Source organism: Somniosus microcephalus, chromosome 16 (genome assembly GCF_052327205.1).
Source record: "Somniosus microcephalus isolate GS21.2 chromosome 16, FLI_Smic_1.0, whole genome shotgun sequence".
In the NCBI taxonomy this organism is placed as follows: domain Eukaryota; kingdom Metazoa; phylum Chordata; class Chondrichthyes; order Squaliformes; family Somniosidae; genus Somniosus; species Somniosus microcephalus.
The window spans coordinates 36,140,748-36,154,517 of record NC_141002.1 but is presented as its reverse complement, the minus strand read 5'-3'; the positions used below and the strand labels follow the sequence as shown (position 1 = coordinate 36,154,517).

Here is a 13,770-nt window from a genome sequence, read left to right as displayed (position 1 = left end):
GAGAGGGGGGATTGCTGCCTGACAGTGAATGAGTTGATATCACAGGGGTCCAGGTCAGTGATTGTATAGTCCACCACACTAGACTCAAGAGTTGAGGAGTATGTGAGTCTCCCTAGGGAGTCCCCTCTGAACCTACCGTTAACTATGTACAGGCCTAAGGCTCGGCAGAGTTGCACTACCTCCCTACCGCTTTTATTTATTTCACGATCAAGGTTGTTCCGATTTGCGATGGCTGGTGTGACATCTAAAGGGGTCTGGCCAAACACATGGTTGTTTCCCTGTGGGTCTATGAAGTCAGGTTCACAACCGGTCCTTGCATTTAGGTCCCCACATATTATCACCTTTCCTTGGGCCTGGAAATGGCTGATTTCCATGTGGAGAGTATCAAATAACTCCTCTTCGAAATATGGCGACTCTATTGGAGGTATGTAGATTGCACATAAGTAAACATCTTTTTTTGATATTCCTATATTTTTATCTAGTTTTAGCCATACGTGTGATTTTCCCTGTTTTACCGGTGAGATGTGTTTGTCCAGTTCTCCCTTATACCACACCAATATTCCCCCGGAGGTTCTGCCCTTGCGTGTTTTAGTGTTCTTTACTGAGGGCACAATGATTTCATGGTACATTGGAGGACAGTGGGTCGGCACGTCCTTTTGGCACCATGTTTCTGTTAACACAATTATATCAATGTCTTTTATAGCTTTTAGGAATTCAGGGTCTGTACTCTTCATCCCAAAAGTTGAGGAGCGGAGGCCCTGGATATTCCAGCAGCTTATGTGGAAAGAACGCATTTATATAGTTAAAAAAAAACGAAATAAAATGGACCTATTTTGTGGGATGAGTGTGGAAACACTAATTTCTATAATGCTAAATGATGATTTAGTATAAATTTCATGAGGCATGCACATATAGCTATCTAATAATAGTAATAATACTGATAAGGTAACAATAATGATAATGATAAATAACAATATTAATAATTTAGTGCATTCCTCTCCGGCTTTCTATCAGGCTGTTCATCATCGTCATGATCTTTCTCAGTTCTTGGTCTATAGTCTGTGGTCTAGAGGGGGGTCTTGGGTCAGGTATAAAAGCACGGTTCTGTTGTTGGTTTTGTATAGGGGGGTGGGGTGCATTGGTGGTCCTGTTTGGGTTAGGGCTCCCAATGGTAGAGGGGGTGGGACGGCTGCGTCTTTTGGCAGTGTTTATGAGGTTTTTTGCGAAGACCCACATCCGCTGTTTGAGTAGATGTATTTCGTCATAGAGGTCCCTTGTGTTGATGTTTGGATGATGGGCCAGGTAGACGTTGGGGAGGACAGAACATCTCTTGTCGATTTCCCTGTTGGCGTTGTGGATTATATGGGCTGGGGTGTCCTTTCTGGGCAGTAGTGTGGAGATCACGATCTGTGTCTCGGGGAATTCCCTGCTGGCCTTTTCCGCCATCTTGCTCATTGCCCTAGCAGTGTCTCCCCGTAGTGTGCGTAGGTCGTTCGTGCCTGTGTGGATCACAATCCATTTGGGGCTACCAAGGGATTCTTTGTTCAGGATCTTCATTGCTTGGTCTGTGTTGCTGCACCATTTTTTCAGGACTTGATGGCCTGGGAACAGCCTCTGGGGGTCCAGAAACTTTCCGTTGGAGTCGGTCAGCAGGACTGCCTGAGGGGCTGGTTTTTCAGACTGGGTAACAGTAGTCTTGGCAAGACTCGACTGATGGCTGGTTGTTGGCTGGGTTTCTGGGATATGTTGTGTGGCAGGAGCAGGGTTTGAGGCTTTCGGTGTGTCCTCGTTTGGGGGGGTATCTGATGGTTTTTGTGTTCCTGTGTGAGGGGACTGGGTAGCCGTAGTCTTGGCATGGCTCGACTGAGGGCTGGTTGTTGGCTGGGTTTCTGGGATAGACTGTGTGGCAAGAGCGGGGTTTGGGGCTTTTGATGTGTTCTCGTGTGGGGTTGCATCCGACGGGTTCTGTGTCCTTGTGTGTGTTGTTTTTGTGTCATCAGGTTTTTGGACCTTAGGAGTTTTGTGTTGCCTGCTGAGCCTTTCTACGGCCTCCATAGTTTTGTTTAGCTGAGTATGGAGTTCTTTGATCTCATTTCTTTGTTCCTCTACGGTCTTTCTCAGCTTGTGGATGGTGGACTCGTTTTCCGTTTTCAGCTGTTTGAGTTCCTCCTTCAGATTCTTGGCCTGTGTTTCTCTGTATTCGTTGAAATCGAGTTCTAGTTTGGACAGACTCTCCTTCAGCATTGTGTTTGCGTTGAGAGGTGTGGGGGGGGTGGAGATGGGCAGGGAGGTGATTGCCTCTGCTGGTCTCTCTTCTTCTTCCTCCGCTTGGCTCTCCTCATCCTCTGTTTGAATCTCTATTGCCTCCTGTCCATTGGTCCTCTTTGTGGCTGCATTAGTTTTCAACTGGGGGAAATCTTTTTCGAAGGAGTTCAGATTTTCTGCATTCCCCTGTATCATGATCTTTCCTGTTTTGATGTAGTAGCTTATGGTTAACAGGGGGTCATCTTTATCTAGATTTCCATCTTTACATATTTTCAGTTTGCCTCCACTGCCAATACCTTCACTGAAGACGTATGCGTAGTGTTTTTTTAAAGTCTCCTTCCATGAGGGAGTGGAGTCGGTGTAGAATATGAGGTTGTTCTTCGTCTTAATCCCTCTGTGTATGGTATAGTCAACGTAGAGGACCTCTGGGTTACTTTTTAGTGTTATGTCCTTGTATTTTTCCTTTGTTTTATTTTTTGTGTAATGCTCAGGATATGTCATTTCCCTGCTCATTGTAGTCGTTTGTTTTTGTCTCAGATATATAACTTTTTTTCTTATATTTTTTTTTTTTTTTTTCCTGTTCCACTTTATCCCACTTTTAGGTCCAAAATTGAAAGTTTTTCAGGGGTTCATCTTTGATATAGTTGCTCTTAAAAGTTTCTCTTTCTCTTTCTTTCACAGGCTCTTGGTTCGGGTAGTTTATCTATTCTCTCGGGTTTCTATTCCTTTTTCTCGCGGGTTTGTTGTTCTTTTTTCAGGTTTTTTCTTTTTCGAAATAAATTTAGATAAGATTAAACTTTTTTTTTTTTTTTCGAACTAAATTTGAATAATATGAAACTTAGGTAGAATTATGTAAAACTTTTTTCTCCGGTGTTTTCCTCTTCCAACTCTCTCACTCGCTCTCCGGGCCTCGGACTCGCTCTCTCTCTCCTTGTTCCAAAATCGTCCACTCTCCGTTCCTCGGACTCGTTTGCTCTCCGCGCTCCGGGCGGCTCTCCTCGCGTCGTCGTGTCGGTCTCAGGCCCCCGGGTTTTTTGACTCACCAGGCTGTTTTCTGCCCTGGTCTCCCGGTCTCCGATCCCGCTGTCTCTGGGCCTCGTGGTCTCGGGTTCACCCTCCCCAGGCCTCTTATTCACTGTCCTGGTTCGGGCCGCTCCTCCCGTTCTCCGACCTCGCGGTCTCTGGGCCTCGTGGTCTCGGGTTCACCCTCCCCAGGTCTCTTACTCGCTTTCCCTGATCTCTGTCTTGCTATCAGGGCATGACGCGCCCAGAGGTGGCTGTTTGCTGTGCTTTGGAGGGAATTAAATATCAATGGAGGGGGAGGCACAGGGGCGAGGGTGTAAATATGGGGACTTACCCAGGGTGAACTCATTGAGTGGCTGTAATAATGGCCCAGGAGGAGGAGAGAAGGAAGTATAGAGTCAGCATTAACTGAGGGTGGAAGGAAAGTGTCAGCATGAACTGAGAGAGATGGGAGAAGAGTGGGAGCTTGAGCTAGGGGAGAGGAAATGCCAGGATGAATTCAGAGAAGAGAAGTACAAGAGTGCCAAGGTGAACTGGGGATGATTGGAGAGGGTAAAGAGCACCACCTTGTACTGAGATTTGCGCGAAGAGTGCCAGGTTAAACTAGGGGAAGGGGGGGAGGAGGGCCAGTTTGAATTGAGGGGGAGAAGGAGCAGAGTGCCAGCATGAACTGTGAGGGTTAGGGTGGAGGGGTTTGAGTGTCTCTGTGAACTGGGGTGTGGTTGAAGGTGGGAGAGTGATTGTTGAGGTAGCTTTTGGAGAAGTAATTTTCTGTTTAGTCAGTTGAAAACTCAAATGTCACTTTGCTTACTTTTTTTTAGATTAAGTACCAATGAAAAGTATTTAAAACTAATTAGAATGCATCATTTTTAACTTAAAAATTCAAAGGCCTAGAAATTCAGTGGGCTGCGCCACCAGTTTGCGCCCAAAGAGGGCACTCAGTGGCTTTGGCGCCACTGGCCACACCTACCGCGAAATTTAGCGGGGCGCTAATGGCGGCGTTAGCCTGTAGCGCTGCGCCGCCGCCGATGACGTCATCGGTGTGCGCAGCGCCCCGCTCCCGCCCCGATGACCATATTTGGTCGCGCCCGCCTCTTCAGCGCCGGCCGCAAATAGCGACCGGTACACAGGGGCCTACCTGTGGCAGTAGTGGCGCTAGTTAAGGTGGAGGTGCGGCCTGCCAGCACCTCCGTCCCTGGCCTCCTACACCCCCCCCACCCCCCCCCCCGCGGCATTGCCGGCTGTTTCCCGAGAGCCCGGCACTTCTCCTTGGTGCCGGGCTCATTTGCCTGCACTCGCGAGCGGGGATCGCGCTGTTGCAGGCACCTCCCCCTTAACAGTGGGAGGAAGGCCTGCAGTACCGCAGCCTGCCGTGCCGCAGCGGGTGGCGCTGCGGCCCTTAGCGCGCCGATATTCAGTTTCAGCGCCCCAAGCGGGGCGCGGGAAGCCTCGATTAGCAGCCCGCTTCCATTTGGGGCGCAGAAACTGAATATCCGGATGGCGCAAGTGGCTCCGCTCGCAGCGGTAATTCCGGCGCCCAGGCGAGCTTGGCGCCCCAAATGGCGCCCAACTGAATTTTTAGCCCAAAGTCTTCTAAGGGAGCATGCCACAGATCCCTTTAGAATTGCATTGGGGTTGCATTTCAAATGTGTGTGCACAATTCTAAATTTGCTGCCTACAATCCTCACTGGAACACAAAATGCTCTTGACAGATCGGACGCCTGCCCTGGAGAAGGGCCTCTGCGGGCGGATAGTTCTGCATTTTGGAGAACCTCCGCCCACAGAAAACCCTTAGAAATCTTGCGCCTGGTAAGAGTTGAAAAAAAGTTTAAAAAAATGTTTTCACTCATTTATAATTTAAAAATACTTTTAAAAAGGTAAGTTTATTTTTAGTCCCCTAAAAGACTTTAATTATTTTTTTCAAAAAATTAAGTTTTTGTTTAAAATATTTAATTTATTGTAATTTTAACTCATTTTAAAAACGTGATGGTTTTTAAAAAAATGTATTTAATGTTTTACAGTGTTTTTGGGGTGATCTCCATTCATATGTTTGATAGGTCTATCTGTCAAGTGTATGAAGGGAGATTTCCTTCTGCTATTGGCTCCCCATGACCCACGTGATCCCAGGGATGCTTGCGAACTGCATGCGCCTCTGGGATATGTGGGCCCTGCGCATTTCGAGTTTGGAGAGGCCCAGGAGCGGAAGTGTCCGGACCTCGGGAGCCCTCAGGTAAGTTCGTAGATTTTTTCCAGATTGGAGGCCTCCACACGCAGGAAGCCTCCATCAGAAAATACGGGCCAGTGTTTCAGGTCGATGACCTTTCATCAGAACTGGAAAAAGTTAGAGATGTAACAGATTTTAAGAAAGTACAGAGGCAGGAAAAGAGGGCAGGGAGCGAAAGGACAAAAGGGAAGGTCTGTGATAGGGTGGAAGGCAGGAGAGATTAAATGACAAAAGGGTTGATGGTGCAAAGCAAAAGGGGATGGTAATGGGATAAGTAAAAAAAACAAAAGATGGGTCTAGAGAAGGTGTAAATGGCAATGGTAGAATCAATACCAACAGCTGCTGACAAAAAAATGGGAGCAGTGGTTATGATCTGAAACTGTTGAACTCCGTGAAAGGCTGTAAAGTGCCTAATCGAAAGATGATGTGCTGTTCCTCGAGCTTCCATTGAGCTTCATTAGAATAGCGTAGAAGGCCAAGGACAGAGAGGTCAGAGTGGGAGTGGGGCGAAGAATTAAAGTGATAGCCAACCGGAAGTTCAGAGTCACATTGCAGACTGAATGGAGGTGTTCTGCAAAGTGGTCACCCAATCTACATTTGGTCTCCCCAATGTAGAGGAGACTGCGTCGTGAGCAGCGAATACAGTATACTAAATTGCAAGAAGTACAAGTAAATCGCTGTTTCTCCTGGAAGGAGTGTTTGGGGCCCTGCATCTCCTGCGCTTGCATGGGAAGGGGAGGGGGTATTGGGGCTAATTGAAGAGTTGACCAGGGTATCACGGAGGGAACAGTCCCTACGGAATGCTGAAAGGGGAGGGGAAAATGTGTTTGGTGGGGACATCACGCTGGAGGTGATGGAAATGGCAGAGGATAATCCGTTGAATGTGGAGGCTGGTGGGGTGGAAGGTGAAGGGGAACCCTTTCGTGGTTCTGGGATGGAGGGGAAGGGATTCAAATCACCTATTTGCTATTGGGCATTTTTCTAAAAAAGAAAATGAATGAAAATTTTTTTTTTCTAGTAATGCATTATTTGTTGTTCCCAGGAGAACCAAGTTTTAAAAATAAAAATAAAAGTAATTCATTTCTAAATGGTGGTAAAATGAGCAACTGTCCTTTTTCAAATTAAACTGCCCTGTGACCTAGGAGGTGAATGAAAGCATTCTCTGCCATGCAGAAAGAGAAAACTTTCTGAATTATTCCTGTCAGGAATTATTACTGATGAAAGTAATCCAAGCTATTAACTGCACTTGTATTACTTCTGAATGAACAAGGAATTACAGGAAACTTTGTGTTATCCGGAGGCTAAATGTCCGGCAAGCTCGAGCCACCGGCAAAAATCAGGAGCCGTTTCGTTAGGTTTTTTTTCTTTTCGTTGCTTTTTTCTCAACAGTCAAGCTCTGCAAGGTCTGTAGCTAAGCAACAGCTTCAGCTAGAGATGCTACAGAGACGCTTGCCGACTGTTTAGGTTTGTTGATTCACACGGAGCTGAAAATCTCCGTATGTTTCAACATCAGCGCTGGTGTGTCCGGCAGTTTTGAGGGAATGGCAACAGCTCGTTCCCGTCGGTGCCGGATAGCACAAAGTTTCCTGTAGTATGGAATTTAATTGTTATGCATTAACCTGTTTTTTTTTCTGTTTGACCCATAAGAGCTAAATTCAGGGATCACCACAAAGGCTTTAACGAGGCCTTTGCTAAACTAGATAAAAGTAAAGATGGCTGTGTGATGGTAAGTGATTTCCAGAGAGTGCTGAAGGACCATAACTACCACCTGGGTCAAGAACAGCTCAAACAGCTCTTGGTCAGGTATGTATAGACATTATAGTTGAATATCAGGCACCCAATAAGAATGCAATGCACCCTTTCCACAAGCAGTCTCCTTAGCAAATATCTATTGGTGAATTTAATGAACATATTTGGAAAGCCAGTCTTGTACAAATGGTTCTTTATTGGGGAGCTTAGAATGAAGTTGAAGCCAGTTTCCTGTAGATGGCCTTATTGCTAGCTGATGGAATTCTACTTAAATGGAGGGACCTTAACCAGCTGGTGCATTGATCTCCTACTTGATACAGTAATGAGTGAATGTACTATCTCTGCGTATTCAGGCAGATTAGTGCAATGTTGTACGGGCTGCAAACTAATCTATTTTCTGCTGTTCTGTGATGTATAACTAGGCTAAGTTTTCCACCAATATATGTCAGTTGCACATGTGTGTGCCCAGCACAGTGGTTAGGGATAGGGGTCAGAAAATTACTTTGCGCTTACTTTGGATTGGGTTTGCATGTCAATTTTATTCTTTGTGAGTCTTATTAGTATTACAGCAGTCTCATGTTGGTGCATGTTAGTCTCATAAGTGTTTAGAAATCATGTAAATGAGGAAGGCTTCCTGTCTGTAAATTTTCTGTGCTTTGCCCCAAAAGTGTAATGTATAAAACATGCACATTTTAAAACTCACTTCTTGACATTTGAGAGTAATTTTCTTAAAGATGTGTTTCTGAGTGACTATTTTTGGCTTCTTGGGTTAATTTTGTTGAATTTCAGTTGGTTTTTTGTTATTTTTTTCCCATTTAGATTTTATATTTTTCATTTTATTTTTTGTTGCTTTCTTACTGTTTTTCTACAATTCAAGGGAGTTTTACTGTCACTTTAAACACTATACACTGGTAGGATGGGCATTCCTCTTGCCCTCAGTGAGCTAGTGAACCAGGAGGAATTCCATAGGAATATGCAGAAGCCGATACACCTGCATCTGAGATGGTCTGACTTGACCCAACCTTATCCAAGGACACTGGCTCCCAGTACAGTTGGAACTTCTGCCAGGAGTTTTCCAAAATTATTTTAATGAGCTTGACCTTGGGAAATCAGTTAGGGCCCAGGCACAGGCATGGGATAGCAGAAATCCTGCCGTGCCAAAGTTGTGACACCATCCTGCCTGGCAGGAAAATCGGCTCCAACATGTATAAGTTGGCACATGGCACAAAGTTGTGTTTGAAAGCAGGAAGCTTCAAGGAGACTGATACTATTCAGTGATAAGCAGGTACAGTGTGTTAAAGTGTGATTACCTTCATTACTCAATCATCTCTACTTACCATTTTAAAAGCTCCACTGATTTCAGGGCATTGAAGTGTGTATTAAATGCCTTTCAATTTGTACTGTTAACTATTCACCTGAGGAGCTGAGTGCCTCAGTACTGTAATGCCCCTGTTTGTATCAGGAGCATGGTGAAATAGAGGCTGAGTGACAGAATTACATGTATTTACTGGCCATCACTCAGGCTGCAAATTTCATTGTCTTTCTCTCCCTCATCTGTTAAAAGTACTTGGATGTGAATAATAAATTGCATTTAATATTGAGAAACACAAGGTAATGGATGCTTATGCAAACATAGTGAATATGATTAACCAAATATTAAATAATGTGCAGCAGGATAAAAGATTAATATTCGGTGTGCGCTGGAAAATGTTTGAAGGTTTATCATATTGTCTGAGTCCTGTTGTGCTGAAGTGGCATTGACTTCTTTTTGTAATTGCTTGTGCTTCTCCTTCCCCACCCTAGGTTGGAAATCCCAATGCACAATTGCAAATTTTCTTATTCAGATTTCATGAGAGCCATTGAGGGCACTGAGGACAAAGCAGTGAAGCCTGGCCCAATACGTACATTTATTCCACCTGAAAACCTTCAAATACTATCTCCAGAGAAAGTGATCACTAAACTAAAGGGAATTGTCACCAAATCCTCTGGTGCATTGTTTAAGGTGAGTCGTCTTTGAATTTTGAATGGAGAACTTTTCTGCTCACCATTTTGTGTCAGCTTCAGGGTAGGTGTAATGTAAATAAGGTGCGGCCCCAACATTGCAAAAAAGAAAGACTTACATTTCTGGAGCGCCTTTCACGACCACCGGACATTTCAAAGCACTTTACAGCCAATGAAGTACTTTTTTTTGGAGTGTAGTCACTGTTGTAATGTGGGAAACACGGCAGCCAATTTGCAAACAGCAAGCTCCCACAAACAGCAATGTGATAATGACCAGATAATCTGTTTTTTTTTATGTTGATTGAGGAATAAATATTGGCCAGGACACCGGGGATAGCTCCCCTGCTCTTCTTCGAAATAGTGCCATGGGATCTTTTATGTCCACCTGAGAGAGCAGACGAGGCCTCGGTTTAACGTCTCATCCAAAAGACGGCACCTCCGACAACAGTGCAGCACTCCCTCAGTACTGCAGTAGCTTTTTGTGCTTAAGTCCCTGGAGTGGGGATCTTCTGACTCAGAGGCGAGTGTGCTACCCACTGAGCCACAGCTGACACTAACATCAATCTCCCAACCAAAGATGATTGCTGAACCAAAATGGTATTTCCTCATATAAGCCATCCTTATGGCCACTCTTTGGATAAAATTATTTTTGATTGTCTTGCCAGTGTTGCACTTGTCCCAAGAAGAAATAAAAAAGTACCCCTGCCCTCCCAATAACCTTTTAAAGCCTACAAGTGTGTGAACAATGATGATCCAAGGCCTGTTGTCAGGCATTTGGTTCATGTCATTGCTCCTCTCTAAAGCTATGATCAACTTACTCAATCATAACATAGAGGGACAAACATATTGGGGCTACAAAGATAATGGGGGGGGGGGGAGAAACAGAGATGGGGTACAGGGAGAGAGAGACAAATTGTAGAACAAATAAACATAGATTTTAGCCAGTAAAAGAGAGAACAGAAAAGTTAGGCGACACATAAACAAACACCCATAAAATATGGATAGACACACGTCGGGCACAGGAGTAGAGTGGAGCTAATTTACAGAACAAATGGGAAACTGTTCAACCTCCGTCGCCTCCAGTCCCGATCCAAGGTCGTCCCATCCTCTATTGTCGAATTACAGTATGCAGACGATGCTTGCGTCTGCGCTCACTCGGAGGTCGAACTCCAAACCATCGTAAACACCTTCACCGAAGCATACGAGAGCATGGGCCTTACACTAAACATCCGTAAGACAAAGGTCCTCTACCAACTTGCCCCCGCCACACAGTGCTGCCCCCCGATTATCAAAATCCACGACAAGGCCTTGGACAACGTGGACCACTTTCCATACCTCAGGAGCTTACTGTCAACAAGGGCAGACGTCGACGACGAAGTCCAACACCGCCTTCAGTGTGCCAGTGCAGCCTTCGGTCGCCTGAGGAAGAGAGTATTTGAAGACGAGGACATCAAATCCGGCACTAAGCTCATGGTCTACAGGGCAGCGGTGATACCTGCCCTGCTGTATGCCTCAGAGACATGGACCATGTACAGCAGGCACCTCAAAGCACTGGAGAGGTACCACCAACGCTGCCTCCGCAAGATCCTGCAAATCCATTGGCAGGATAGGCGCACCAACGTCACTGTTCTTGGTCAGGCCAACATCCCCAGCATCGAAGCTCTGACCACGCTCAATCAGCTCCGATGGACGGGTCACATTGTCCGCATGCCCGATACGAGACTCCCAAAACAAGCGCTCTACTCGGAGCTCCGGCGCGGCAAAAGAACCCCAGGTGGGCAGAGGAAACGCTTCAAGGACACCCTCAAAGCCTCCTTGAAAAAGTGCAACATCCCCACCGACACCTGGGAATCCCTGGCCCAAGACCGCACAAAGTGGAGGAGAAGCATCCGGGAAGGCGCCGAACACCTCGAGTCTCTTCGCCGGGAGCAAGCGGAAGCCAAGCGCAAGGAGCGCACGTCAACCCAAGCACCCCACCCACCCGCCCCTTCAACCACCGTCTGCCCCACCTGTGACAGAGACTGTAGGTCCCGCATTGGACTAATCAGCCACCTGCGAGCTCATTTTTAATGTGGAAGCAAGTCATCCTCGGTTCCGAGGGACTGCCTAAGAAGAAGAAGAAGAAGACAATGACAGTAATCTACGCACTCAGACAAAAATTAGGTCACAAGCAGTAACACAAAAGGAGAGACAACAACAGAGGCAAAGATCAAAGAATCAGGGGATGTTCACACATCAGAAAAGAAAGATTTCTCAGATAAAACACACATCTTCAAACAAAGAGAGACAGCTCACAATGCAAACATTAGATCAACCGAGAACTCACAGTGAATACAGCCCACAGGACATTCACTATCTTACTCTGTGTGCCTTGATATAATTACCTTCTGTCCTCTAACCCTACTTCATCTGAAGTCTACACTTGGTTCTTGACTCACTTTGTGCAACGTCATAGGAGATTAACTGGTTTTCTATGAAAGTGAAAAGTAAAATGGATTGCCTTGATTGTTATTTCCAAAAACTTCTCTCATTAATTTCTGTGTTTTGTCTCCACTATGTATCTCAGCATCTGATAAGTTGCATAGCAAAGCTGGACACAATAAAAGATTCATCCTTAATTAAGCCCAATTTTGAGTTTGAGATAAATGAATGTGATAAATACCCCAAAGATATAAATCATTATTTTTGCAGCTTCCACAAACTGTGGTCCACAGGGCAACCATCTGCTCTTATCAGGGCCCTCTGTCATATAAAATAACTTAACAAGGCGCCAAGTGGAGTCTGCACCATTACAAGAATTCTGTTGAAAATTAAGTGAATCATCTAAACAAAACAGATTCTCCAACAGCTCTTTTTTAAAATCTCTAGTACAGTATCTTGCAACCATACAGCCTCCCACTCCAACACCAACCACCATTGTACAACCAGCACTTAAAACAGTTCTGCTCCATAACTAGCAGCGATATGAGGTGCATGAGATGAGCCATGGGTCTTTTGCATTATTATTTCTCGATTATTTACTCCCTTTTCTTCCTCCTCTGTAGGAAACAACTAACTTCTCACCTACCACAGTCCCAGATGCCCAGCCTGTTGAAAAATTGGATGAGAGGGGAATAATAGGCATGCACCCATACCAGTCCTTTCCAGTCTATGGGCTGGATTTTGCCAGACCCAAGGAGGTGGAATGGAGGCATGTGGGGTGTTAAAATTGCAAAAAGTGGCGGGCGGGCCCAACCGCGCCTCCAAGCAGTTTTCCCAAATGCGTGGTTTCTGATCCCATCTCCGTCCCGACTCCAAGAGGCGGGATAGGCCCTTAAGGCCCTTAACAACCACTAAATTGCCACTATAATCCCATTTTGAGAGGCCTTTCCGATTATACCACGTTTCCCACGTGATTCACGTCTCCTCTGAAACACGACGGTGAAACCTGGCGGGAGCACTATTGGATTGCTGACTGTCAGCTGCAGCTCCACCATTAAATAGGAGATTTGATCAGTCATCATTTGCAGGTGGCAGGACTTTGTTGTCTCCGGTCTGGGGGAACTTTTAGCAGGCATAACCATAGCTGTGGAAGTTTGGAGCCTGACACCCATCTCCAGTGTAACCTCCTGGGAAACCCCTCTCGCCACCTTGACTGAGCGCTTCCTCAACTGAGGCATCTACCAGAAGCATGGGAACCATTTAATTCCTTTCCTCCTGGACATCAGATTCAGACGAAGACCAGCCGCGTCAGCAGCAGAACCATGAACAACAGCAGCACCAACAGCAGCGGCAACAACAGGAGTGCCAGGCTGCTGCTCACCCACCTGAAGCTGCACAGGCCAGAAGGCGCCAGCCCATGGAAGCCCGTCGGCGCAGGAGATACCCCCCAAACAGGGTCTACAGACAGAGGAACAGCTACCTCAACATGAGTGAGCAGCAATGCCAAAGGCGGCTCCGACTTTCGCGAGAGGTAGTGGGTGACATCTGTGCAATGATGCAGCAAGACCTGGAGTCCAGAGGAGCAGGTGGACACCCCTTACCAGTGGCCGTCAAAGTCACCACCGCACTCAACTTTTTTGCTTCAGGCTCATTCCAGGGATCAGCAGCAGACATAAGCGGCATCTCCCAGGCGGCCGCACACACTTGCATCACGCAGGTAACCGATGTCCTCTTTGCCATCGCGCACAATCACATCCATTTCTCCAAGGATCAAGCAAGTGTCACGGCGCGTGCGGTTGGATTAGCTAATCTGGCAGGCTTTCCATGGGTACAGGGTGTCGTTGACTGCGCACATGAGACCCTTAAGGCACCCCATCGTAATCCAGGTATTTTTGTCTACCGCAAGGGCTTCCGCTCCCTCAACGTGCAGCTGGTGTGTGACCACAAGAAGGAAATTTTGCATGTTTGTGCCAAGTACCCTGGCAGTTGCCATGACTCCTTCATACTGCACCAGTCTAGTGTGCCTCCCCTCTTCAGTCCACCAGACCAACTTAACGGATGGCTACTTGGAGACGAGGGCTATCCCC

At 46.3% G+C, this 13,770-nt stretch overlaps 1 protein-coding gene across 1 annotated transcript in view; it reads left to right on the top strand.

Moving 5' to 3' along the window:
• Window positions 1-13,770, top strand: part of efcab6 (EF-hand calcium binding domain 6) — a 166,475-nt gene that overhangs the window by 116,879 nt on the left and 35,826 nt on the right. The window contains exons 23-24 of the mRNA XM_086008803.1: window positions 7,160-7,315; window positions 9,065-9,263. Coding sequence (XP_085864929.1) covers window positions 7,160-7,315; window positions 9,065-9,263 — 355 coding nt within the window. The remainder of the gene's footprint in view (window positions 1-7,159; window positions 7,316-9,064; window positions 9,264-13,770) is intronic.